This window comes from Pongo pygmaeus, chromosome 20, assembly GCF_028885625.2.
Source record: "Pongo pygmaeus isolate AG05252 chromosome 20, NHGRI_mPonPyg2-v2.0_pri, whole genome shotgun sequence".
Taxonomy (NCBI): Eukaryota; Metazoa; Chordata; class Mammalia; order Primates; family Hominidae; genus Pongo; species Pongo pygmaeus.
The window spans coordinates 44,623,476-44,646,942 of record NC_072393.2 but is presented as its reverse complement, the minus strand read 5'-3'; the positions used below and the strand labels follow the sequence as shown (position 1 = coordinate 44,646,942).

Sequence of the window (23,467 nt, the reverse complement as noted above, 5' to 3'; positions counted from 1 at the left end):
AACACCAGCGCCTGGGGAAACAGAATGCTCGTGCTTGCAGCAGAAAAGCCAGGCACGAGGAGCAGAGAGGATGCCGGGGTGAGGAAAATCACCATTTTGCACCCAGCATTGTAGTACTGGATTGAAGCAAGGATCATGAATGGATGATAAAACTAGCAGGGAAAGTTTGAGGCATAACAGGACGTTTGCATAGTCTCAAAGTATCTCTCCAGGAGATGCTTGTTAATTACAAAGGAAAAAAGAGAGTCACTTTATGGTGGAGAGGGCTGGCAGACACCTCCCTAACCAAGTGATCGAAGTGAGCATCATCAATAATGAGACCCATCCATACCACACTTTCAGCTGAGAAATCAGAGGCTCAAAGAGGTTAAAAAGACATCGTGCAGCCGAGAGCAGTGGCTCACGCCTGTAATCTGGGAGGCCGAGGCGGGCAGATTGCTTGAGCCCAGGAGTTCAAGACCAGCCTGGGCAACACGGCAAAACCCCGTCAATACAAAAATTAGCTGGGCGTGGTGGTGTATGCCTGTAAACCCAGCTACTCAGGAGGCTGAGGTGAGAGAATCACTTGAGCCTGGGAGGTCCAGGCTGTAGTGAGCCGAGATTGTAACACTGTACTCCAGCCTTGGGGACAGAGCGAGATCCTAACTCAAAAAAGACACCATGCGCCTCCTTGCAGGATGTATTGGGAAGAACACAGTATCTGTTCTGTGTATTCTTAGCAAAGATGCACAACTTCTATCTAATCATGAGCAGACATCAAACAAACCCAAAGGAAATTCCACAAAACAACTCGCTGTGCTTTTCAAAATTGTCAAGGTCATGAAAAATGAAGAAAGAGTAGAGAATGTTTCTGATGAAAGGAATGAAAGAGACACCGGGCGCGGTGGCTCACGCCTGTAATCCCAGCACTTTGGGAGGCCGAGGCGGGCAGATCATGAGGTCAGGACTTCGAGACCAGCCTGGCCAACATGGTGAAACTCCCGTCTCTACTAAAAATACAATAATTAGCCGGGCGTGGTGACGTAGGCCTGTAATCCCAGCTACTCAGGAGGCTGAGGTGGGAGAATCGCTTGAACCCGGGAGGCAGAGGTTGCGGCGAGCCAAGATCTCGCCACTGCACTCCATCCTGGGCGACAGAGCGAGACTCTATCTGAAAAAAAAAAAAAAGAAGAAGAAGAAAGGAATGAAAGACACAAGACACCTAAATACAGATCCTGGGCCAGGGTTAAAAAAAAATCTTTGCTTTGATTTAAAAGACACCAAGGGGACAATTGGCTAAACTTTAATAAGGTCTGTAGAGTAGATAATAGTATATTATCAATGTTAACTACTTGAATTTGATAATTATACTGTGATGATATAAGAATTTTTTTTTTTTTTTTAGGAAATACAGAGAAAGTGGTAAAGGGGCATCATGTCTGCAGCTTGCTCTTGATTAGACCTGAAAATAAGACTAAAATGGAGAGAGAAAGAGATTAAAACAAACACGTTTATCCAGGCACAGTGGCTGACACCTGGAATCCCAGCACTTTGGAGGCCAAAGCAGGAGGACTGCTTGAGGCCAGGAGTTCAAGACAAGCCTGGGCAATATAGCAAGACCCTGTCTCTACAAAAAGTAAAAAATACATTTAAAAAAATTAGTCAGGCATGCCTGTAGTTCCAGCTACTCAAGAGGCTGAGGCAGGAGAATGGTTTGAGCCCAGGAGTTGGAGGTTGCAGTGAGCTATGATGGAGCCACTGCACTCCAGCCTGTGTGACAGAGCTAGACCCCCTGTCTCTATTTTTTTCTTTAAAAATATGGTTAAGCTGGGCACGGTGGCTCACGCCTGTAATCCCAGCACTTTGGGAGGCTGAGGTGGGCCGATCACTTGAGGTCAGGAGTTTGAGACCAGCTTGACCAATATGGAGAAACTGTCTCTACTGAAAATACAAAATTAGCCAGGGGTGGTGGCACATGCCTGTAATCCCAGCTACTTGGGAGGCTGAGGCAGGAGAATCGCTTGAACCCGGGAGGCAGAGGTTGCGGTGAGCCGAGATCACGCCAATTGCACTCCAGCCTGGGCAACAAAAGTGAAACTCTGTCTCAAAATAAATGAATAAATAAATAAATAAAAATGGTTAAATGTTCATATTTGGGAAATCTTGGTGAAGTGGATATGGAAAGTCCTTGTATTGTTAGCGCAACTTTTCTGTTGGTCTGAAATAATTTCCATTTATTTTTTATTTTTTATTTTTGAGACAGAGTTTTGCTCTTGTTGCCCAGGCTGGAGTACAATGGCATGATCTCGGCTCACTGCAACCTCCGCCTCCTGGGTTCAAGCGATTCTCCTGCCTCAGCCTCCTGAGTAGCTGGGATTACAGGTGCCTGCCACCATGCCTGGCTAATTTTTTGTGTTTTAAGTAGAGACTGGGTTTTGCCATGTTGGGCAGGCTGGTCTCAAACTCTTAACCTTGGGTGATCTGCCCGCCTCAGCTTCCCAAAGTGTTGGGATTACAGGCGTAAGCCACCGCGCCCAGCCTCAAATTTCTTAATTAAAGAAAAAAACCAATTTGTGCTGATAAAATCAGAATAGCAATCACCCATGGGCAAAGCCTGGCTGCCAAGGGCCGTGAGAAGCCATCTGGTGCTAACAGCATTCTATTTCGCGCTCCGCGTGGCAGCTACTCCGGGAGATCAATGCCAGGGATTCTGGTATTTTGTCTGGGGTCAGGCCCAAGCACTGGACTTTTAAAAGCTCCATAGGTAATTCTGATGTGCACCAAGTTTGAGAACTACTAGGGCATGACCCACGATCTAAGTGTTTTTTTTTTTTAAGTAAGCAATACAGTAACATGTCTCTATCTAAACAATTACTCTTTTGTATATGCAGAGAACATTGTAAAATGCCTAAAAAGAGTCAACAACTGAGAGTGGGGCAATGTGTGGTGTGAGTGGCTTCTATTCACCTTCTGCCCTCTGTAACTGTTTGAATTTTTATTACAAGTGATTCTTACTTTTATATATATGTATACACATATATATAATTATAATAATTATTGTTATTTTACCAGAAACAGGGTTTTGTCATGTTGCCCAGGCTGGTCTCGAACTCCTAGACTCAAGCGATCCACCCACCTCAGCCTCCCAAAGTGCTGGCATTACAGGCATGAGCCACTGCACCCAGCCTCACTTTGCTCTTAATCATTTGTAAGAAGCAGCTTTGGAAGGCCGAGCTGGGGGATCACTTAAGCCCAGGAATTCGAGACCAGCCTGGGCAACATAGTGAGACTGTCTCTATTAAAAACATTTTTGTTTTTGAGATGGGGTCTCGCTCTTTCCCCAGGTTAGAGTGCAGTAGCACAATCTCAGCTCACTGCAGCTTCGACTTCTCGGGCTCAAATGAACCTCCCACTTTCGCCTCCCAAGTAGCTGGGACTACAGGTGTGCACCACCATGCATGGCTAAATTTTGTATTTTTTGATAGAGACGGGGTTTCACCATGTTGCCCAGACTGGTCTGAAACTCCTGACCTCAAGTGACCTGCCCGCCTTAGCCTCCCAAAGTGTTGGGATTATAGGCGTGAGCCACTGCATGTGGCCAAAATTTTTAAAATTAAATTAAAAAATTAAAAAACTAAGCCTTGCTCCATGGAGAAGGGGTAGATTCTAAGGCTGAGCAAAAAAAAAAAAAAAAACAACACGTGATGATCCTGGAATGTTTCGAAGTGCCAGAGAATAAGGAGGGGATGAGTGGAAAGGAGACAGGAGCCCACTGATGGCCAGAGCTGGCACAACTTAAACATCCAGATAAATAACAGATGTGTTGGATAATAACCCACAGAGTAAAATAAATTACCCATGAGTTCACACGGACATAAATAAACAATTAACCAACTGAACAAATGTGGCAGAAGACACAAGTCAGCCTTGCAGGAGGATCTCAATTCATAAATCTTGGAAGAGTGAGGGCGACAGAAAATCCCCATTAGAACGGCACAGGAAGGCCGGGCGCAGTGGCTCTTGTCTGTAATCCCAGCACTTTGGGAGGCCGAGGTGGGCCGATCACCCGAGGTCAGGAGTTCGAGACCAGCCTCGCCAACGTGGTGAAACCTCATCTCTACTAAAAATATAAAACTTAACTGGGCATGAGGGTGGGCACCTGTAATCCCAGCTACTTGAGAGGCTGAGGCAAGACAATTGCTTGATCCCAGGATGTGGAGGTTGCAGTGAGCCGAGATCGTGCCACTGCACTCCAGCCTGGGCGACAAGAGTGAAACTCTGTCTCAAAAAAAAAGAAAGAAAGAAGGAAGGAAGGAAGGGAGGGAGGGAGGAAGAAAAGAAAGAAAGAAAGAGAGAGAGAAAGAAAAAAAAGAAGGAAAGAAGGAAAGAAAGAAAGAAAGAAAGAAGAAAAGAAAGAAAGAAAGAAAGAAAGAAAGAAAGAAAGAAAGAAAGAAAGAAAGAAAGTCCTCATTGGAATAGCTTAGTAATAACTGTTAACAGGCAGGGTCCACTAATGGGTTCTAAAATAAGAGGGTGAAAGTTTGAGGAGAAACAGGACATTTGGGCCAGGCACACCTGTAATCTCAGCACTTTGGGAGGCCGAGGCAGGCAGATCACTTGAGGTCAGGAGTTTGAGACCAGCCTGGCCAACATGGTGAAATCCCATCTCTACCAAATTACAAAAATTAGCCGGAAATCTCTTGAACCAGGAGGCGGAGGTTGCAGTGAGCTAAGATCACGCCACTGCACTCCAGCCTGGGCAACAGAGCGAGACTCCATCTCAAAAAAAAGAAAAAAAAAAAAAAAAAAAAAAGAAACAGGACATTTGCATGGTCTAACAGGATCTCCCCCAAGATAGTTTTTTTGTTGTTGCTTAGAGATGGGATCTTGCTTTGTCACCCAGGCTAGAGTGCATTGGTGCGATCATAACTCATTGTAGCCTCGAACTCCTAGGATAAAGCAATCCTCCTGCCTCAACCTCCCAAAGTACTGGGATTACAGGAATGAGCCACCGCACCTAGCCACCCAGTACCTTTTGTGTGTGTGTGTGTGTGTGTGTGTGTGCGTGTGAGAAAGGGTCTCATTTTGTTGCCCAGGCTGGAGTGCAATGGCGAGATCTCAGCTCACTACAGCCTTGACCTCCTGCACTCAAGCAATCCTCCTGACTCATCCTTTTGAATAGCTGAAATTACAAGCAAGCACCACCTCGCCCAGCTAATTTCTTTTTTAATTTTTTTTTTTTTTTTGTACAGACAAGGTTTTGCTGTATTTACTAGGCTGGTCTCCAACTCCTGGCCTCAAGTGATCCTCCAGCCTCAGCCTCCCAAAGTGCTATGATGACAGGCATGAGTCATTGTGCCCAGACCTCCATGATAGTTATTAATTAAAAAGGGAACTAGAGTAAGTTTATGGTGGGGGAACTCCCAACCTCTGCCACTTATTTGACCTGTGACTTTGAGCAAGTATATTCCTGTCTGTGCCTCTGTTCCTGCATCCGTCCAATGGACATACTGCTGGGAGTTCCCGACCTTAGGGCTGAGGGTTAAGTGATATCCACTATATAAAGCACCCATCACTCAGTCTGGAACAAAGTCAGCCCTCCATAGATAGGAATAGAGAGAGAAGGCAAAGGCACCCTTCCCCCTCCTCACGGCAGATCCTGTGATGATGTGGACAGGCCCTCGCGGGTTGGTGTAGGGCATCTCTCGGCTGCCATTAAATACCTGGGGAAGGGAACAATGTTGGGTGGCAGGCAGTCACACGAGGCCATGCCTGGGGCTTCTGACCACCCTGACCCCAGCTGTGTGGGCGTGCAGCCCTTCACGTGCCTCACCTGGTAGTTGTAAATTGGCCACAGTCGTTCATAAGAGTGCTCATGAGCCCACAGCTGCAGATCCACTCCTGAGATACAGCAAGTGGGGATCAGACCTCTGAATCGGGGAGAGGTGGGGTGTGGGGCATGGGTCCTGAGGGTCGCTCACCATATTTGTAGAAAAGATCCTCCAACCCATACAGCTTGCCTTGGAGACCTTTGCGGACCTGGGCAGGGTGAAGGAGCGGGTGAGGGTGACGCAGACTGACGCCCACCTGGCTTTCAGCACCTCCCCACTGTCTGCCAGGGAGGGACCTCACCTTGCTTTCATGTCGTGTGCAGTCGTCCAGATCTGCGTTGGAGCAGTACATGGGCCGGTGCCCCATGGTGATGATCCATGGCCGGGCTGCCCGGTTCTTATTGGCTTTCTAGGGAGAAGGGCCCAGGGTGAGGGGCTAGGAGTCGGGGGTGGAGGGGGAGGTGGGGCTGGCTAGGGGACTACAAGGGACCTCCACCCAGGTTACCTGGAGGTCGCTCTCCAGCCAGCGAAACTGCCTCTGTACCAGGTGGCGGCCGTAATGGAGAAAGAAATAGACCTCAGTGGAGAAGGAGATGATGTGGGCGGGACCCAGATCCCAGCTGGAGGAGTCAAAGGGCAGGGGTCAGGGACCGGGGCTCCCCTGCATCTCCCATCCTTCAGGGGAGAGGGCCAGTCCCCCAGCACCCCCACATTACCTGTACCACAGGCCCTCATTATCCCCTGGCATGCTGAAGCGAGCCTTGTAGTTAGAGAAGTTGCTAGAATAAAGGAAGTACAAGGGATGGAGGTGAGGGACTGAATTTCATAGCCACTCCTATACCCTATATTCTTATTGGCTTTCTAGGGAGAAAGGCCCAGGGTGAGGGGCTAGGAGTCAGGGGTGGAGGGGGAGGTGGGGTGGGCTGGGGGACTACAGGGGACCTCCACCCAGGTTACCTGGAGGTCCCTAGAAAGCCACTCCTATACCCTGCCACTGTCAGGCCCTGAGTCCGGCTTCCAGCCCACCCTCATCTCCTCTTGCTACCACAATTGAAATGTTGCAGCATGAGAGACTCAAGGGAGACACTAAGAAGAATGGGACCATTTCCATTGATCCAGCCCTCGCCCACTGCCACCACCCTCGGTCCTCACTAGCGTTCTTCATGATTCCCAGGGCATGTCATGTACGGCAGGCTGGCAGCCACGGGTTCAATGAGCCGCATGAACCTATCCCCGACACGGGCGTTGTCCTCATCCATGTTGTAGGCAAAGTCTCCTGGGGGAGGGGGCGGAAGGAGGGTGAGGACCCAGGCCCAGCTCTGCTTTCACTGGAATTGAGAGAGCCAGGTATGGTGACTCACACCTGTTAATCCCAGCACTTTGGGAGGCCGAGGCAAGAGTATCACTTGAGCCCAGGAATTCAAAACCAGCTTCCCAAAGTGCTGGAATCACAGGTGTGAGCCACTGTGCCGGGCCAAGGTGGGCACTTTTTTTTTTTTTTTTTTTTGAGACAGAGTCTCCCTCTGCTGCCCAGGCTGGAGTGCAGTGGTACCATCTTGGCTCACTGCAACCTCTGCCTCCTGGGTTCAAGCGATTCTCCTGCCTCAGCCTCCCAAGTAGCTGGGATTACAGACACGTGCCACCACACCTGGCTAATTTTTGTAGTTTTAGTAGAGATGGAGTTTCACCGTGTTGGCTGGGCTGGTCTCAAACTCCTGACCTCAAGCGATCCACCCACCTTGGCCTCACAAAGTGCTGGAATTACAGGCATGAGCCACTGCGCCCGGCCCAAGATGAGTATTATTATTATTATTCCCATTTCAGATGGGGAAACTGAGGCCCCAGGTCACACAGCTGGCTAGTGAAGATGTAGAAATAAAACCTAGGGAGCCTGATTCCAGAGTCTGCACTTTGAAGCACACAACCCCCAATCCCCATTACCCGTCTAATTCCCTTCCCCCTCTTAAATAACAACAGCAGCAATAATAATAATAACCAGCACAAGGACACCGAAGTGCACCTGCACCCTGCGAGGCAAAGCGAACTCACGTAGTCATCACAACAGTCCTGCGAACTCGGAACCAGCTTTCTCTCTAATCAAAATATACGGGGGAAAACCCCTGCTCCTGGCAAGAGCGCCAGAGTTGGGATTTTAACCTAGGCAGGCTGGTTGGCCACAGACACCGTCTCCGTAGCCAGTCTCATCCCCTGTCCCTTCAGAGACACACTGGCCCCAGCCCTGTCCCTTCCACGGTCCTGGCACCGCCCCCGACCCGCGCTCCCCCCACCATCCCTGAGCGCGCCCCCCACCATCCCTGCGCGCGCCCCCCACCATCCCTCCGCGCGTCCCTGCGGATGCCTCACCCACATGGAGAACGGCGTCATACATGCCCTGCTGGGTGTCCCTGCGCAGCCGCGGGAGGGCCTTCGGGTTGTCAGCCCCCAGGTCCCCAAACACAGCCAGACGGGGACTCCAGTGGGCCCCATTCTTGAGGGCCCTGAAGCGGAACCGACGGCTCCAGCCCTGCGCACTGCCACAGCGATAAACTGAATGGGAGAGGAAAAGGTCGCAGTCAGCTGGGGCGCCCCGAGACCCTCCCTCCAACCCCATCCTTCCCCGACTGGTGGAGGGGAGGAGATAGGGGGACTGGTGGGGGCTGGCCCATGCCCCTTCGGTCTGCCTTCCCCGGCACCTTCCGTTTTCATCCTGGGGTCTCATACAACAGGCTTGCAGATAGGCAGAGGAGTTACCAGCCCAGCCTGAGCCACCGGCCAGTGGTAGCTTCTAGTCTGCATCCCACTCCTCTTCCCATTCCTCCTCAACAGCTCAGCCTGGGGCCCCTCTCACCATACTGAACCCCCGGCAGCAGCTTGCGAAGCGTGACTCGGTGTATGTAGAGCTTCCGCCGGAGAATGCCCCCGTCCACAAAGGGGACGAAGGTGCCCTGAGCGCGGAGGGGCAGGGGACCCGACGGCTGCAACCCGAATTGCACTTCAGAGCGGGTTGGGACCCATGTGGTCCAGGTTACAGTCATGGAGCCTGGCTCACCTGGGGAGAAAGGGACAGAGGGTAGACCGGGAGTGAGGCCTGGGCGGGGTGGGAGACATGTGCAGAAAAAGTGAGGGGCGTTGACCACTGTTGAACAGTTAGTGGTTAAGGACACAGGTTCTGGAACTGCCCAAGTTCAATCCCAGCTCTGCCATTTCTTTTCTTTTCTTTTTGAGTCGGGGTCTCACTCTGCCGCCCAGGCTGGAGTACAGTGGTGCAATCTCAGCTTACTGCAACCTCTGCCCCCTCCCAGGTTCAAGCGATTCTCCTGCCTCAGCCTCCCGAGTAGCTGGGATTACAAGCATGTGCCACCACGCCTGGCTAATTTTTGCATTTTTAGTAGAGACGTAGTTTTGCCATGTTGGCCAGGCTGGTCTTGAACTCCTGACCTCAGGTGATCCACCCACCTTGTCCTCACAAAGTGCTGGGATTACAGGCATGAGCCAGCTCTGCCATTTCTAAGCTGAGCTTTCCTGGAGCACATCACTTCACCTCTCTGAGCCTCAGTTTTCCTGTCTGTAAAATGGAAAAATAATAATCTCTGCCCTATATGGTTGTTATGAGGCTTAAATGAATAAATATAAGTAAAGCATGCGAAACAGTACCTAGTACACTTAGGGTTATATGGGGGAATGAGTATTATTATTAATATCATTATTTACTGTGTGCAGGTCTTGTGCCAACTATTGTACACACATGATATCATTTAAGGGTTGCCAGCTTGGGTGTCTGGAGGCCAAGACTGTAGACCTTGCCCTAACTCAAAGGGGAAGCCATCACTCAGATCTGGCAATAGCCACAAAGCAAGCAGGAAATGGGCCCAGTACCAGCAAAGCTATTGACTTTTTTTTTTTTTTTCTTAGAGATAGGGTCTCGCTCTATTGCCCAGGCTGGAGGTGCAGTGGTGCCATCTTAGCTCACTGCAGCCTTGGCCTCCTGGGCTCAAGTGATCCTCCTGCCTCAGCCTCCCAAGTAGCTGGGACCACAGGCACATGCCACCATGCCCAGCTAATTTTTTTTTTTTTTTTTTTTGAGGAGGAGTCTTGCCCTGTTGCCCAGGCTGGAGTGCAGTGGCGCATTCTCAGCTCACTGCAACCTTGGTGAGATGGTTTGGCTCTGTGTCCCCACCCAAATCTCATCTTGAATTGTACTCCCATAATTCCCACGTGTTGTGGGAGGGACCAGTGGGAGACTGAATCAAGGTGGTGGTTTCCCCTGTACTGTTCTCATGGTAGTGAATAAGTCTCACGAGATCTGATGAGTTTATCAGGGGTTTCCACTTTTGCTTCTTCCTCATTTTCTCTTGCCACCGCTATGTAAGAAATACTTTTCACCAGCCAGGTGTATCGGCTCACGCCTGTAAAGCCAGCACTTTGGGAGGCTGAGGCAGGCAGATCATGAGGTCAGGAGATCGAGACCATCCTGGCCAACGTGGTGAAACCCCATCTCTACTAAAAATACAGAAATTAGCTGGGTGTGGTGGCATGCGCCTGTAATCCCAGCTACTTGGGAGGCTGAGACAGGAGAATCGCTTGAACCCGGGAGACGGAGGTTGCCATGAGCCAAGAGCACACCACTGCATTCCAGCCTGGCGACAGAGTAAGACTCTGTCTGTCTCAAAAAAAGAAAGAAAGAAAGAAAAAAGAAATGGCTTTTACCTTCTGCCATGATTCTGAGGCCTCCCCAGCCATGTGGAACTGTAAGTCCAATTAAACCTCTTTTTCTTCCCAGTCTTGGGTATGTCTTTATCAGCAGCATGAAAATGGACTAATATAGTAAGCTGGTAGCAGTAGAGTGGGGTGTTGCTGAAAAGATACCTGAAAATGTGGAAGCAGCTTTGGAACTGGGTAACAGACAGAGGTCGGAACAGTTTAGAGGGCTCAGAAGAAGACAAGAAAATGTGGGAAAATTTGGAACTTCCTAGAGACTTGTTGAATGGCTTTGACAAAAATACTGATAATGATATGGACAATGAAATCCAGGCAGAGGTGCTCTCAGGTGGAGATGAGGAACTTGTTGGGAACTGGAGCAAAGGTGACTCTTGTTATCTTTTAGCAAAGAGACTGGTGGATTTTGCCCCTGCCCTGGAGATTACTGGAACTTTGAACTTGAGAGAGATGATTTAGGGTATCTGGTGGAAGAAATTTCTAAGCAGCAAAGCATTCAATATGTGCCGTTAAAGGCATTCAGTTTTAAAAGGGAAGCAGAGCGTAAAAGTTCAGAAAATTTGCAGCCTGATGATGGGATAGAAAATAAAATCCCATTTTCTGAGGAGAAATTCAAACTGGCTGCAGATATTTGCATAAGTAACCAGGAGATGAATGTTCATCCCCAAGACAATGGGGAAAATATCTCCAGGGCATGTCAAAGACCTTTGCAGCAGCCCCTCCCATCACAGACCCAGAGATGTAGGAGGAAAAAATGGTTTCATGGGCAGCGCCCAGGGTCCCTGTGCTGTGTGCAGTCTAGGGACTTGGTGTCCTGCATTCTAGCTGCTCCAGCTGTGGCTGTAAGGGGCCAACATAGAGCTCGGGCCGTGGCTTCAGAGGGTGCAATCCCCAAGCCTTGGCATCTTCCACATGGTTTTCAGCCTGCAGGTGTGCAGAAGTCAAGAATTGGGGTTTGGGAACCTCTGCCTAGGTTTCAGAAAATGTATGGAAATGCCTGAATGCCCAGGCAGAAGTAGGGGTGGGGCTCTCATGGAGAACCTCTGCTAGGGCAGTGAAGAAGGGAAATGTGGGGCTGGAGCCCCCACACAGAGTCCCTACTGGGGTACCACCTAGTGGAGCTGTGAAAAGAGGGCCACCGTCCTCCAGACCCCAGAATTGTAGATTCACTGACAGCTTGCACTGTGTTCCTGGAAAAGCTGTAGACACTTAATGCCAGCCTGTGAAAGCAGCCAGGAGGGAAGCTGTACCCTGCAAAGCCACAGGGGCAGAGCTGCCTAAGACCATGGGAACCCACCTCTTGCATCAGTGAGACCTGCATGTGAGGCCTGAAGTCAAAGGAAATCATTTTGGAGCTTTAAAGTTTGACTGCCCTGCTGGATTTTGGACTTGCATGGGCCCTGTAACACCTTTGTTTTGGCCAATTTCTCCCATTTGGAATGGCTGTATTTACCCAATACCTGTACCCCCATTGTATCTAGGAAGTAACTAGCTTGCTTTTGATTTTACAGGCTCATAGGTGGAAGGGTCTTGACTTGCCTCAGATGAGACTTTGGACTGTGGACTTTTGGGTTAATGCTGTAATGAGTTAAGACCTTGGGGGACTGTTGGGAAGGCATGATTGGTTTTGAAATGTGAGGACATGCGATTTGGAGGGGCCAGAGGCAAAATGATATGGTTTGGCTCTGTGTCCCCACCCAAATCTCATCTTGAATTGTACACCCATAATTCCCACATGTTGTGAGAGGTATGCGGAGGGAGATCATTTGAATCATGGGGGTAGTTCTTGTGGTAGTGAATAAGTCTCATGAGATCTGATGGTTTTATCAAGGATTTCCGCTTCTGCTTCTTCCTCATTTTCTCTTGCCGCCACCAGGTAAGAAGTGCCTTTCACCTCCTGTCATGATTCTCAGGCCTCCCCAGCCATGTGGAACTGTAAGTCCAATTAAACCTGTTTTTCTTCTCAGTCTCAGGTATGTCTTTATCAACAGCATCAAAACTAATATACCCTGGCTCCTGGGTTCAAGTGATCCTCCCGCCTCAGCCTCCTGAGTAGCTCGGACCACAGGCATGCACTAGCATGCCCAGCTGATTTTTATTTTTATTTTTCATAGAGATGGGATCTTGCCATGTTGCCCAGGCTGGTCTTGAACTCCTGGACTTGAGCAACCCTCCCTCCTCGGTCTCCCAAAGTGCTGGGATTACAGGCATGAACATGTGCCCAGCTTTTCTATTGACTTCTAGAACACATCTTTTTTTTTTTTTTTTGAGACTAAGTCTCGCTCTGTCGCCCAAGCTGGAATGCAGTGATGCAATCTTGGCTCACTGCAACCTCCACCTTCTGGGTTGAAGTGATTCTCCTGCCTCAGCCTCCTGAGTAGCTGGGATTACAGGTGCGTGCCACCACGCCCAGCTAATTTTTGTATTTTTAGTAGAGACAGGGTTTCACCATGTTGGCCAGGCTAGCCTCGAACTCCTGACCTCGTGATCCACCCACCTCGGCCTCCCAAAGTGCTGGGATTAGCACTTTGGGTGAGCCACCACGCCCAGCCTACAACATATCTTTACACAGTGGTTTTTATATCCCAGGAGCATATATAGATAGATACGAAAATCCAGATTTTGAAGTGATAGCTTCAAATTCTTAAATGTTAGCACCCAAGTCAAGGTTTTAAAAATACCATGCAGTGTAGTGTAATGTTAAGAGTTCTTCCTCCAGCCATACAAAAATGCATGTGCTCGGGGTTATTTATGGCAGTACTCTTTGTAATTGCAAAATACGGGAAACAACCTAAATGCCCATATTTAGGAGAGTGACTCAATAACATCCACACAATGGTGTAAAAAAGAATGAGGACAAGTTCCAAGAACTGCTATGAAATGTTTCCAGGACATATTGTTAAACCAAAAAAAGCAAAGTGCATAAGAGTATAGTTAGCTGCCCTTAATGTAAGGGGGTATAGAAAATATGCAGGTGTCTCTGCTCATTTGTACAAAAGAAATAAAGAAAGGATACACCAGGTACTAAAGAGATGAATTACTTACAGGGGATGAGTGGAAAATGAGGTAGAAAAAAAGAGGAGGTCAGACATGGTGGCTCATGCCTGCAATCCCAGCACTTTGGGAGGCTCAGGCAGGTGGATCACTTGAGGTCAGGAGTTCGAGACCAGCCTGGCCCATATGGCAAAACCAGGTCTGTACTAAAACTATAAAAATTAGCTGGGCAGGGTGGCGCGTGCCTGTAATCCAGCTACTCAGGAGGCTGAGGCAGGAGAATCACTTGAACCCAGGAGGCGGAGGTTGCAGTGAGCTGAGATTGTGCCACTCACTGCACTCCAGCCTGGGTGACAGAGCAAGCCCCCGTCTCAAAAAAAAGAAAGAGAAAGAAAGAAAGAAAGGGAGAGAGAGAGAGAGAGAGAGACAGAGAGAGAGAGAGAGAGAGACAGAGAGAGAGGGAGAGAGAGAGACAGAGAGAGAGAGAGAGAGAGACAGAGAGAGAGGGAGAGAGAGAGACAGAGAGAGAGAGAGAGAGAGGGAAAGAAAGAAAGAAAGAAAGAAAGAAAGAAAGAAAGAAAGAAAGAAAGAAAGAAAGAAAGAGAAAGAAAGAAAAAGAAGGGAGGGAGGGAAGAAGGAAAGAAAGAAAGAAAGAAAAAGAAAAAAGGAAAGAAGAAAAGAGGGAAAGAAAGAAAGAAAAGAAAGAAATGGGGACCAGGCGCAGTGGCTCACGCCTATAATCCCAGCACTTTGGGAGGCCAAGGCAGGTGGATCACCTGAGGTCAGAAGTTCAAGACCAACCTGGCCAACATAGTGAAACCCCGTCTCTACCAAAACTACAAAAATTAGCTGGGTGTAGTGGCACACACCTGTAGTCCCAGCTACTCAGGAGGCTGAGACAGGAGAATTGCTTGAATCTGGGAGGCAAAGGTTGCAGTGAGTCGAGATCACACCATAGCACTCCAGCCTGGGCGACAGAGCGAGACTCCATCTCAAGAAAAAAAAAAAAAAGAAAAGAAAAGGGGAATGGGAAAGAGTAGTAGGGATGAAGAAAGAGAGAGACGCTTGTCTGAGTCAGGCTTTTCATATAATTTTGACTCCTGGAACTATAGTCATGTTTCACATTTCCCTCACACACCCACAAAATAAATAATTAAAACTATCAGGATGTGGGGGGAACCCAATATGGAATAGAAACACTAATAAGTGGACCTAGCCAGATAAAAGAAAAGAATAACATAACCACATGGAAGGGGATGAGGAAGAATAATAACTGCAAGAAACAGTGTCCTAACTGGGTATTATTATAAGGCAAAAGACAAAAAGGACTGTGCGTACAGGCTGTCACCTTGGCATTGTGTGATTCTCACAGGCACACCTGTAAATGATTCTGAAACTGCTATATATATATATACAGAGTTTCGCATTTGTTGCCAAGGCTGGAGTGCAATAGCACAATTTCGGGTCACTGCAACCTCCACCTCCCAGATTGAAGCAATTCTTCTGCCTCAGCCTCCAAAGTAGCTGGGATTACAGGCATCTGCCAACACATGCGGCTAATTTTTTGTATTTTTAGTAGAGACGGGGTTTTACCATATTGGCCAAGCTGGTCTTGAACTCCTGACCTCAGGTGATCCACCCACCTCTGCCTCCCAAAGTGCTGAGATTACAGGCGTGAGCCACCGCATGCTTTATGTATACACTAGGATTGAACAAATAAATATATTGTAGACAGTAAGAGTGAAGTTTCCGAGTGTTAGAGAAAGAAGTTACAAATAAGGAAAGATAAGGCTAAAATAAACCCATGGTGCTGGGCTGAAATCAGGGATATCAGTATGATCTCATGGTAATTCAATTTCTTTATTTTTTTATTTTATTTTTTTAGTTGGAGTCTCACTCTGTTACCCAGGCTGGAGGGACAGTGGTATGATCTTGTCACTGCAACCTCCACCTCCCAGGTTCAAGTGATTCTCCTGCCCCAGCCTCCTGAGTAGCTGGGATTACAGGCACACACCACCACGCCTGGCTAATTTTTTGTATTTTTGGTAGAGATGGGGCTTCACTATGTTGGCCAGGCTGGTCTCGAACTCCTGACCTCAAGTGATCCACCCGCCTCGGCCTCCCAAAGTGCTGAGCCACCGTGGCTACCCAGGTAATTAATTTTTATACAGATTCAAACATAGATGTGTGAATATGCAGCTTTGTGTACATGCATGTATTGCCGCGCTGTGTTTGTTGAGAGGAACTAGAAGCAATGACATCCCAGTGGCAATGAGCACACCTAGTGCCCAGATCTTAGTTTCTAAATACCCATGCTCCAATAAAAAAGAACTGGAGGGCCGGGCGCAGTGGCTCACACCTGTAATCCCAGCACTTTGGGAGGCTGAGGCAGGCAGATCACGAGGTCAGGAGTTCGAGACCAGCCTGACCAACATGGTGAAACCCCATCTCTACTAAAAATACAAAAATCAGCTGGGCTTTGTGGTACACGCCTGTAGTCCCAGCTACTTGGGAGGCTGAGGCAGGAGAATTGCTTGAACCCAGGAGGCGGAGGTTGCTGTGAGCCGAGATCACGCCACTACTCCAGCCTGGGTGACAAGAGCGAAATTCCATCTCAAAAAAAAAAAAAAAAGAAAGAAAAGTAACTGGAACTTATTGTGGGAAATAAGTGCTTCCCAGGATGGAACAGGAAATACACAAGAGGAGCCTGGAATCATTTGTGATGTCATCAGGTGAGGAAGTGCTCACAAATGATGGAGCCTTGTTGTAAGAACACAGAACCCAATCTGAAGGAATTCTGAGAGACCAAATCTGGGACAATCATAACATCAAATTTTTCACCCATGGAATAAAATGGATATCCGTGAGTCCATGATATAAATAAATCATTCAATAAAGTAATAAAGGGAGCAGGGAGGGACAGCTCTTTCTTATAATAAAATTTCAATTAGATGGAAGGAGCTACTATATTGAATAGGAACAATAGACCAAAAAAAAAAAAATAGAAATGGGGAGGCTGGGCACAGTAGTTCACATCTATAATCCCAACACTTTGGGAGGCTGAGGCAGGTGGATTGCTTGAGCCCAGGAGTTCCAGACCAGCCTGGGCAACATGGTAAAACTCTGTCTCTACAAAAATACAAAAATTTCCAGGCATAGTGGTGCATCTGTGTAGTCCCAGCTACTCAGGAGACAGAGGTGATGAACATCACTTGAGCCCGGGAGGTAGGGGTTGCGATGAGCTGAGATTGTGCCACTGCACTCCAGCCTGGGTGACAGAGCAAGACTCTGTCTCAAAATAAATAAATAAATTAATTAAAAGTTATTGGCCGGGCACAGTGGCTCACGCCTGTAATCCTAGCACTTTGGGAGGATGAGACAGGCAGATTGCCTGAGCTCAGGAGTTCAAGACCAGCCTGGGCAACACAGTGAAACCCCGTCTCTACTAAATTACAAAAACTTGGCCAGGCATGGTAGCGTGCGCCTGTAATCCCCACTACTCAGGAGGCTGAGGCAGGAGAATTGCTTGAACCTGGGAGGCGGAGGTTCCAGTGAGCCGAGATTGTGCCACTGCACTCCAGCTTGAGCAACAGAGCAAGACTCCGTCTCAAAAACAAAACAAAACAAAAGTTATAAAATTTAAAAAGAAAAAAAAGAAGGAGGGAATTAGAAAATTAGAAAATCACCATTAGGCAAACACCACACTAATAATTGTTGCCAATAAGATCCACTTACCGATGCTAAAATTAGTGAGCAAAGATTGAGGAGAAATGGGATTTGCATTGTCTTGAGCCACCTCCCTCAAGATATTTATTAACTACAAGGGGAAGAATAATTACTTTATAGTGGAAAAACCCAGCAGGCACCTCCTTAATGAAACAATCAGGGTCAACATCAATAAGTCACAGCAATAAGTCACAGCCACATCTTGATCCTTCGTATCATGCACCAAGAAGGGCACAACATCACATCTATGATAGTCTTGCCAAAAATACATAACTTAATTCCAATCGTGAGAAAGTATCAGACAAATCCCAAACGAGAGATACTGTACAAAATAGCTGATCAGTGCTCAGCAATACCAAGATCATGAAAGGCAAGGGAAGACTGAGAAACTAATGGATGGGAGGAAACTAGGGAGGCACAACAGCTAAATGCAATGTGAGATCCTGGATCGGATTCTGGAAGGGGAAATGGACACTAGTAGAAAAACGGGTGAAATTCAAATGAGATCTGTAGTTTAGTTAACAGTATTGTACCAATCTTGATTTCTCAGTTTTAATCATTGTACCATGGTTATGTAAAATGTTAACATCAGGGGAAACCGAGTGAGGGGAGACAGGAACTCTGTAATATTTTTGGAATGTTTCTGCTAAATCTAAAAGTAGTACAAAATTAAAAAGTTTTAAAATAGGCTGGGCATGGTGGCTCACACCTGTAATCCCAGCACTTTGGGAGGCCGAGGCGGGTGGATCACTTGAGGCCAGGAGTTCAAGATCAGCCTGCCCAACATGGTGAAACCCCATCTCTACTGAAAAATACAAAAATTAGGGCCAGGCGCAGTGGCTCATGCCTGTAATCCCAGCACTTTGGGAGGCCGAGGTGGGTGGATCACTTGAGGTCAGGAGTTTGAGACCAGCGTGGGCAACATGGTGAAACCCAGTCCCTACTAAAATACAAAAATTAGCTGGGTGTGGTGGCATGCACCTGTAGTCCCAGCTACTTGAGAGACTGAGGCAGAAGAATCCCTTGAACCTGGGAGGCGGAGGTTACAGTGAGCCAAGATCGCACCACTGCACTCTAGCCTGGGCAACAGAGTGAGACTACGACTCAAAAAAAAAAAAAAAAAATGCAAAAATACAAATACAAAAATCAGCCAGGCATGGTGATGCGCGCTGGTAGTCCCAGCTACTCGGGAGGCTGAGGCAGGAGAATTCCTTGAACCTGAGAGGCAGAGGTTGCAGTGAGCCAAGACCACACCACTGCACTCCAGCCTGGGTGACGGAGTGAGACTCTGTCTCAAAACAAACAAACAAACAAACAAACCCACAAAGATCATGGGCTTCTGAGCCAGCCTGCCAGCATTCAGATTCCCAGGCTGTGTGAACTGGGGTCAGACTCTTCCCCTGCTATGAGTCTGTTTTGTCAAATGGGAGTAGCAATGGTACCTACAGCTTAAGGTTGATACCAGGTTAAATGAGTTATCTGTCTAAAGCACTTATAAGAGTGTATTTGCCATTGTCACTGTGTAGGCTGAAAAAGGACAGCCATGATCTCACTGGATTGTCACAGCAGCACTACGAGATGGGTTTTTACTGCCTTTCCCATTTTCACAGAGGCCTCCAGGCAAAGTGCTTTGTCCAAGGTCACTAGGCTGGCAAATGCCAAGCCAGTTCATTCATGGGGTTTCTGATTCCACATTGCAACTAAAGTTTAAGAACCCCTCTCTCTGCTGGGCATGGTAGCTCACCCCTGTCATCCCAGCACTTTGGGATGCTGAGGTGGGAGGATCACTTGAGCCCAGGAGTTTGAGACCAGCCTGGACAATATAGTGAGACCTTGTCTCTACAAAAAATAAAAAGAATTAGCCAGGCATGGTAGTGCACGTCTGTAGTCCCAGCTACTCAGGAGGCTGAGTCAGGAGGATCACTTGTGCCCAGAAGTTAGAGGCTGCAGTAAGCCATGATTGCGCCATTGCATTCCAGCGTGAATAACAGAGTGAGACCCTATCTAAAAAAAAGAAGAAACGATCTTCTTTGAAGATATAAAAGACATGAAAAACAAGGAAAGATAAGGAATGACTGAGGAACTGTCACAGATAGAAAAGAGTAGGACTAGAGCCAGGCACGGTGGCTCACGCCTGTAATCCCAGCACTTTGGGAGGCAGAGGTGGGTGGATCACTTGAGGTCAGGAGTTCGAGGCCAGCCTGGCCAACATGGTGAAACCCCATCTCTACTAAAAATACAAAAATTAGCCGGGCATGGTGGTGCATGCCTGTAATCCCAGATACTTAGGAGGCTGAAGCAGGAGAATCGCTTGAACCCAGGAGGTGGGGCTTGCAGTGAGCCGAGATCACGCCATTGCACTCCAGCCTGGCCAATAGAGTGAGGCTCCATCTCAAAAAAAAAAAAAAAAAAAAAAAAAAAATTAGCTGGGCATTGTGTCATGCCCCTGTGGTCCCAGCTATTCGAGAGACTGAGGTGGGAGGATCGCCTGAGTCTGGGAGTTGAGGCTGCAGTGAGCCATGTTTGAGCTACTGCACTCCAGTGCCAAACCCTGACAGGGCCAAACCCTGTGTCAAAAAACAAACAAGCAACTTTTCTCCCTGTTTCAACCACATGTCTGTGCAAGAACAGATTTTCTTCACAGGCAAAATCCAAAACAACAAATCACAACAGACTAAAATGAAAACAGATCTGAGGAGAATCCAGGTGTCAGTTACCAAACCAGATACTAAAGAGATTTTAGGCAGGGCGCGGTGGCTCATGCCTGTAATCCTAGCACTTTGGGAGGCCGAGACTGGAGGATCACTTGAGCTTAGGAATTCAAGATCAGCCTGGGCAACATGGTGAAGTTCCACCTGTATAAAAAATACAAAAATTAGCCAGGTAGGGGGCGGTGGGTGCCTGTAATCCCAGCTACTCGGGAGGCTGAGGTGGGAGAATCGCTTGAACCCTGCAGGGCGGAGGCTGCAATGAGCCAAGATTGTGCCACTGCACTCCAGCCTGGTTGACAGAGCGGGACCCTGTCTCAAAAATAAATAAATAAATAAAAGATTTTTAAAAGATGCAAGTCAATGCCGTTCTCCTCACTCAATTTCTTCTTTTGCAAAATAGTTTTTTCCTTAAAAATATCATTTACATTAATACAGAAGGTGTTTGTTATTGTTAATTTTAAATGACAATAAAAAATTTTAAATGCCTCAGTTTTAATACCTCATTTAGTAAATATTGCTAGCTATAATGCACATAAACTAAAGCTCTTTGAGGTTCTCCATAAATTTTAGCAGTGTAAAATGGTCCTGAGATTAACAGTGTAAAACAAACAGTCCTGAGATTTAAAGTGTATGGAAATTGCTGCTACATGCCAAGCTCCGTTCTGTCCCCCTCACCCTTTTTTTTTTTTTTTTTTTTTGAGACAGGGCCTCACTCTGTCACCCAGGTTGAAGTGTAATGGCATGATCTTGGCTCATTGCAACCTTTGCCTCCTGGGCTCAAGCGATCCTCTTGCCTCAGCTCCCCAAGTAGCTGAGACTACAGGCGGGAGCCACCATGCCCAGCTAATTTTTTAATTTTTTTGTAGAGACGGGGTTTCACCCATGTTACCCAGGCTGGTCTTGAACCCCTGAGGTCAAGTGATCCACCTACCTCAGTGTCCCAAAGTGCTGGGATTACAGGCATGCACCACTGTGCCTGGCCTCCACCACATTTTTTTTTTTTTTAAAGACAGGGTCTCTCTCTGTTGCCCAGGCTGGAGTGTAGTGGCCAGTCATGGCTCACTGCAGCCTTGAACTCCTGGGCTCAAGCGATCCTCCCACCTCAGTCTCCCAAGTAGCTAGGACTATAGGTGCATGCCACCACACCTGTCTAAGATTTTTTCTTTTTCCCTAAGAGGCAGAGGTCTCACTATGTTTCCTAGGCTGGTTCGAAATTCATGACCTCAAGTGATCCTCCCGCCTCAGCCTCCCAAACTGCTAAGACTACAGGTGTGAGCCCCCACACCCAGCCTCAGTTCTGCCTCTTTACAGGTAGCAACTCATTTACACCTCACCATGAGGTTGTGCTAATATTACCCCATTATCCAGATGAGGAGACTGAGGCCAGAGAGGTTAAGCCACTTGCCCAAGATCAGGCAGCAGTTACATAGCAAAGCTGGGATTCTAACCCACGTGGTCTGGGTGCCAACGGTCCAGAGTCCAGGCTCTCACCCACACAGTGGAAGGATCCTAATTAAAGACCGGGAGGCAGTCAGCCTCATGGGGAAGAGGAGAGGAGGGATGGAGAAGGGGCTGGGTAACCCCAGCTCTGTTATCACTCATCCACTGGTTCCTTCCACAACTGGCTCTCAGGCCTACTGTGCACGAACGAACAAATGTGCCAGGTCCCGGAAACACAACAGAGATGCAATGAACAAGGACAGCAGCAGTCCCCTTTTGAGAGCAGGAGAGCACTCTCTGTGGGTTGAGCACCGTGATCATTCCCCACACTTCAGGTGTACCACAGCCTGTACTTCCCATTCCACAGAGGCGGATGACGGAGGCTCAGGAGGAATGAGCCACCTGCCTAGGGGCTCACAGTGTGGGATTCCTGAGCCCTCAAACAATGAAGCACCGCTGGGCCTCGCTGGGAGAGGCGTAGAAATGAGTCAGGGACACTTACCTGGGTAAGACAGATGGACTTGCTCTGGGGCAGCGCTGGGAGCCCCCAGGGACCCCTGGACTCCCAAGGAGAATAGCAGGAGTAGACAGTACCAGGACCAGTAGCCAGGAAGGGGGTGCATGGTGGTGGGGTGGTGATGGCAGATGGGGAAAAGAGGGGGGACTGAGGAGATCAGCTCCTCACAGGTATAGCAGGAAGGGCTGGGAGGATGGGGAATGGAGGATGATCAGGCAGTGCTCTGGGGGACAGAGGCAGGAAGGCAGGGAGTCTCCTTCAGGACGGGTGGTTATCCAGATGCTGGAGAGAGAAACCAAAAATAAGAATCGCTGAGGAACAGCAGCAGAACTCTCTGAGCCTCACTCACGGTGTGCCAACCGCTTGACATAGATTAACTCACAGAAACCTCACGACATTGCTATGAAGTGGTGGCTGTGAGCATCATCATCCCCATATCACAGATGAGGAAACTGAGCAGCTGAGTGATTCAGCTGCACAGCTAGGATGGGATGGAGCCAGGATTTGAACCCAGGAGGGCCTGATTCCAGAGCCTTGCTCCTAACCAGAGCTCACTCTCAGTGCTGGGGTTCTGGGAGTGGGGTGGAGGCTGTGTAGGAGGTTGCATTCCGCAGCCCCATCCCCAGCTTTCCATCCTGCTGTTAGAAACCCCAGTTCTCCTACCTACTCCCAAGATTCCAAGCATTCCCGCCTGCCCCCTGGGACCTCGCCTCTCTACTCCATCCTTAGCCTTCTACTTTGCTCCTAGTGACCCCAATCCTCCCATGCCACCCCTAGATCCTTTAGAGTCCATCCTGGCCACAGCGGCCGCATCCTCTCTCCCCATCCCCGGTGTCCCTGCCCTTCCCCCATCTGTACCCACCCCCCTTCTCTCCAGCGCTTCCCCGCCTGCTCCAGCTCCGTCTCCAGCTGCCAGGCTGGAGCCGGGTCGGGACCATCCGGGAAAGGGGACGCCCTCCCGGACCCCGACTCACCCTCGGGGGCGCCGGCTGCCCGCACGCGCCTCTCCCGCCACCAGCGCCGCCCCGGTATTTATGAGTTCGCGGGTGCCGAGGCCTCTCGCCGCCTACAGCCGTCCCAGCCCCGGAAGAGCCGGTCGCCTCGGGGTGACAGCCTCCCTAGATAGCCAGGGCCCCGGGTCCCACAGGTCCGGCCGGTCCTGCCTGGGCGCCTCACACCCACCCGCCCACCCTCCCCCCCCCCAGGGTGTGGCGCGGGAAGGGGGACCCAGGAAGGCTTGGTACGTCTCCGCCGCCACCTCCGAGCCGGCCACCAGGTGAGCGCCCGGGCAGGTAAACCTGCGCTCGTCCCTCAGGCGCCCACTCATCAGCTGGGGAGCCCCCAGGGCACGGACACCGGCCCCTATCCTGGCCCTGCCCTATCCCCAGGTACCCAGGTGTGCAGGACCGGGGGATCCCCAACCTTTCCAGCCTCGCCGCATCTTCCTCGCAATTCCTTCCGGCTTCCTTCCTCTCCATGCTGAGCCCACTGACTCCTCCTCAGAAGCCCGGGGCAACCTGAAAACAAAACCAGAATCCCGGAATTGCAGTGGG

The 23,467-nt window shown here is 49.0% G+C and overlaps 1 protein-coding gene across 2 annotated transcripts in view; it reads right to left on the bottom strand.

Annotated features, from left to right (window-relative positions):
- The window catches only part of ACP7 (acid phosphatase 7, tartrate resistant (putative)), a 28,360-nt gene extending 5,332 nt beyond the window's left edge, over nucleotides 1-23,028 (bottom strand). Inside the window, exons 1-11 of one of the 2 annotated variants that reach the window (XM_054462637.2) lie at nucleotides 22,889-23,028; nucleotides 21,900-22,196; nucleotides 8,659-8,859; nucleotides 8,175-8,357; nucleotides 6,963-7,086; nucleotides 6,527-6,589; nucleotides 6,316-6,430; nucleotides 6,112-6,219; nucleotides 5,961-6,018; nucleotides 5,813-5,880; nucleotides 5,631-5,702 (exon numbers count right to left, since the gene is read on the bottom strand). In XM_054462637.2, coding sequence (XP_054318612.2) covers nucleotides 5,631-5,702; nucleotides 5,813-5,880; nucleotides 5,961-6,018; nucleotides 6,112-6,219; nucleotides 6,316-6,430; nucleotides 6,527-6,589; nucleotides 6,963-7,086; nucleotides 8,175-8,357; nucleotides 8,659-8,859; nucleotides 21,900-22,020 — 1,113 coding nt within the window. In that variant the 5' untranslated portion in view covers nucleotides 22,021-22,196; nucleotides 22,889-23,028. The remainder of the gene's footprint in view (nucleotides 1-5,630; nucleotides 5,703-5,812; nucleotides 5,881-5,960; nucleotides 6,019-6,111; nucleotides 6,220-6,315; nucleotides 6,431-6,526; nucleotides 6,590-6,962; nucleotides 7,087-8,174; nucleotides 8,358-8,658; nucleotides 8,860-21,899; nucleotides 22,197-22,888) is intronic. The other variant, XM_054462638.2, reaches the window with a different exon arrangement.
- Nucleotides 23,029-23,467: the final 439 nt, after the last annotated feature.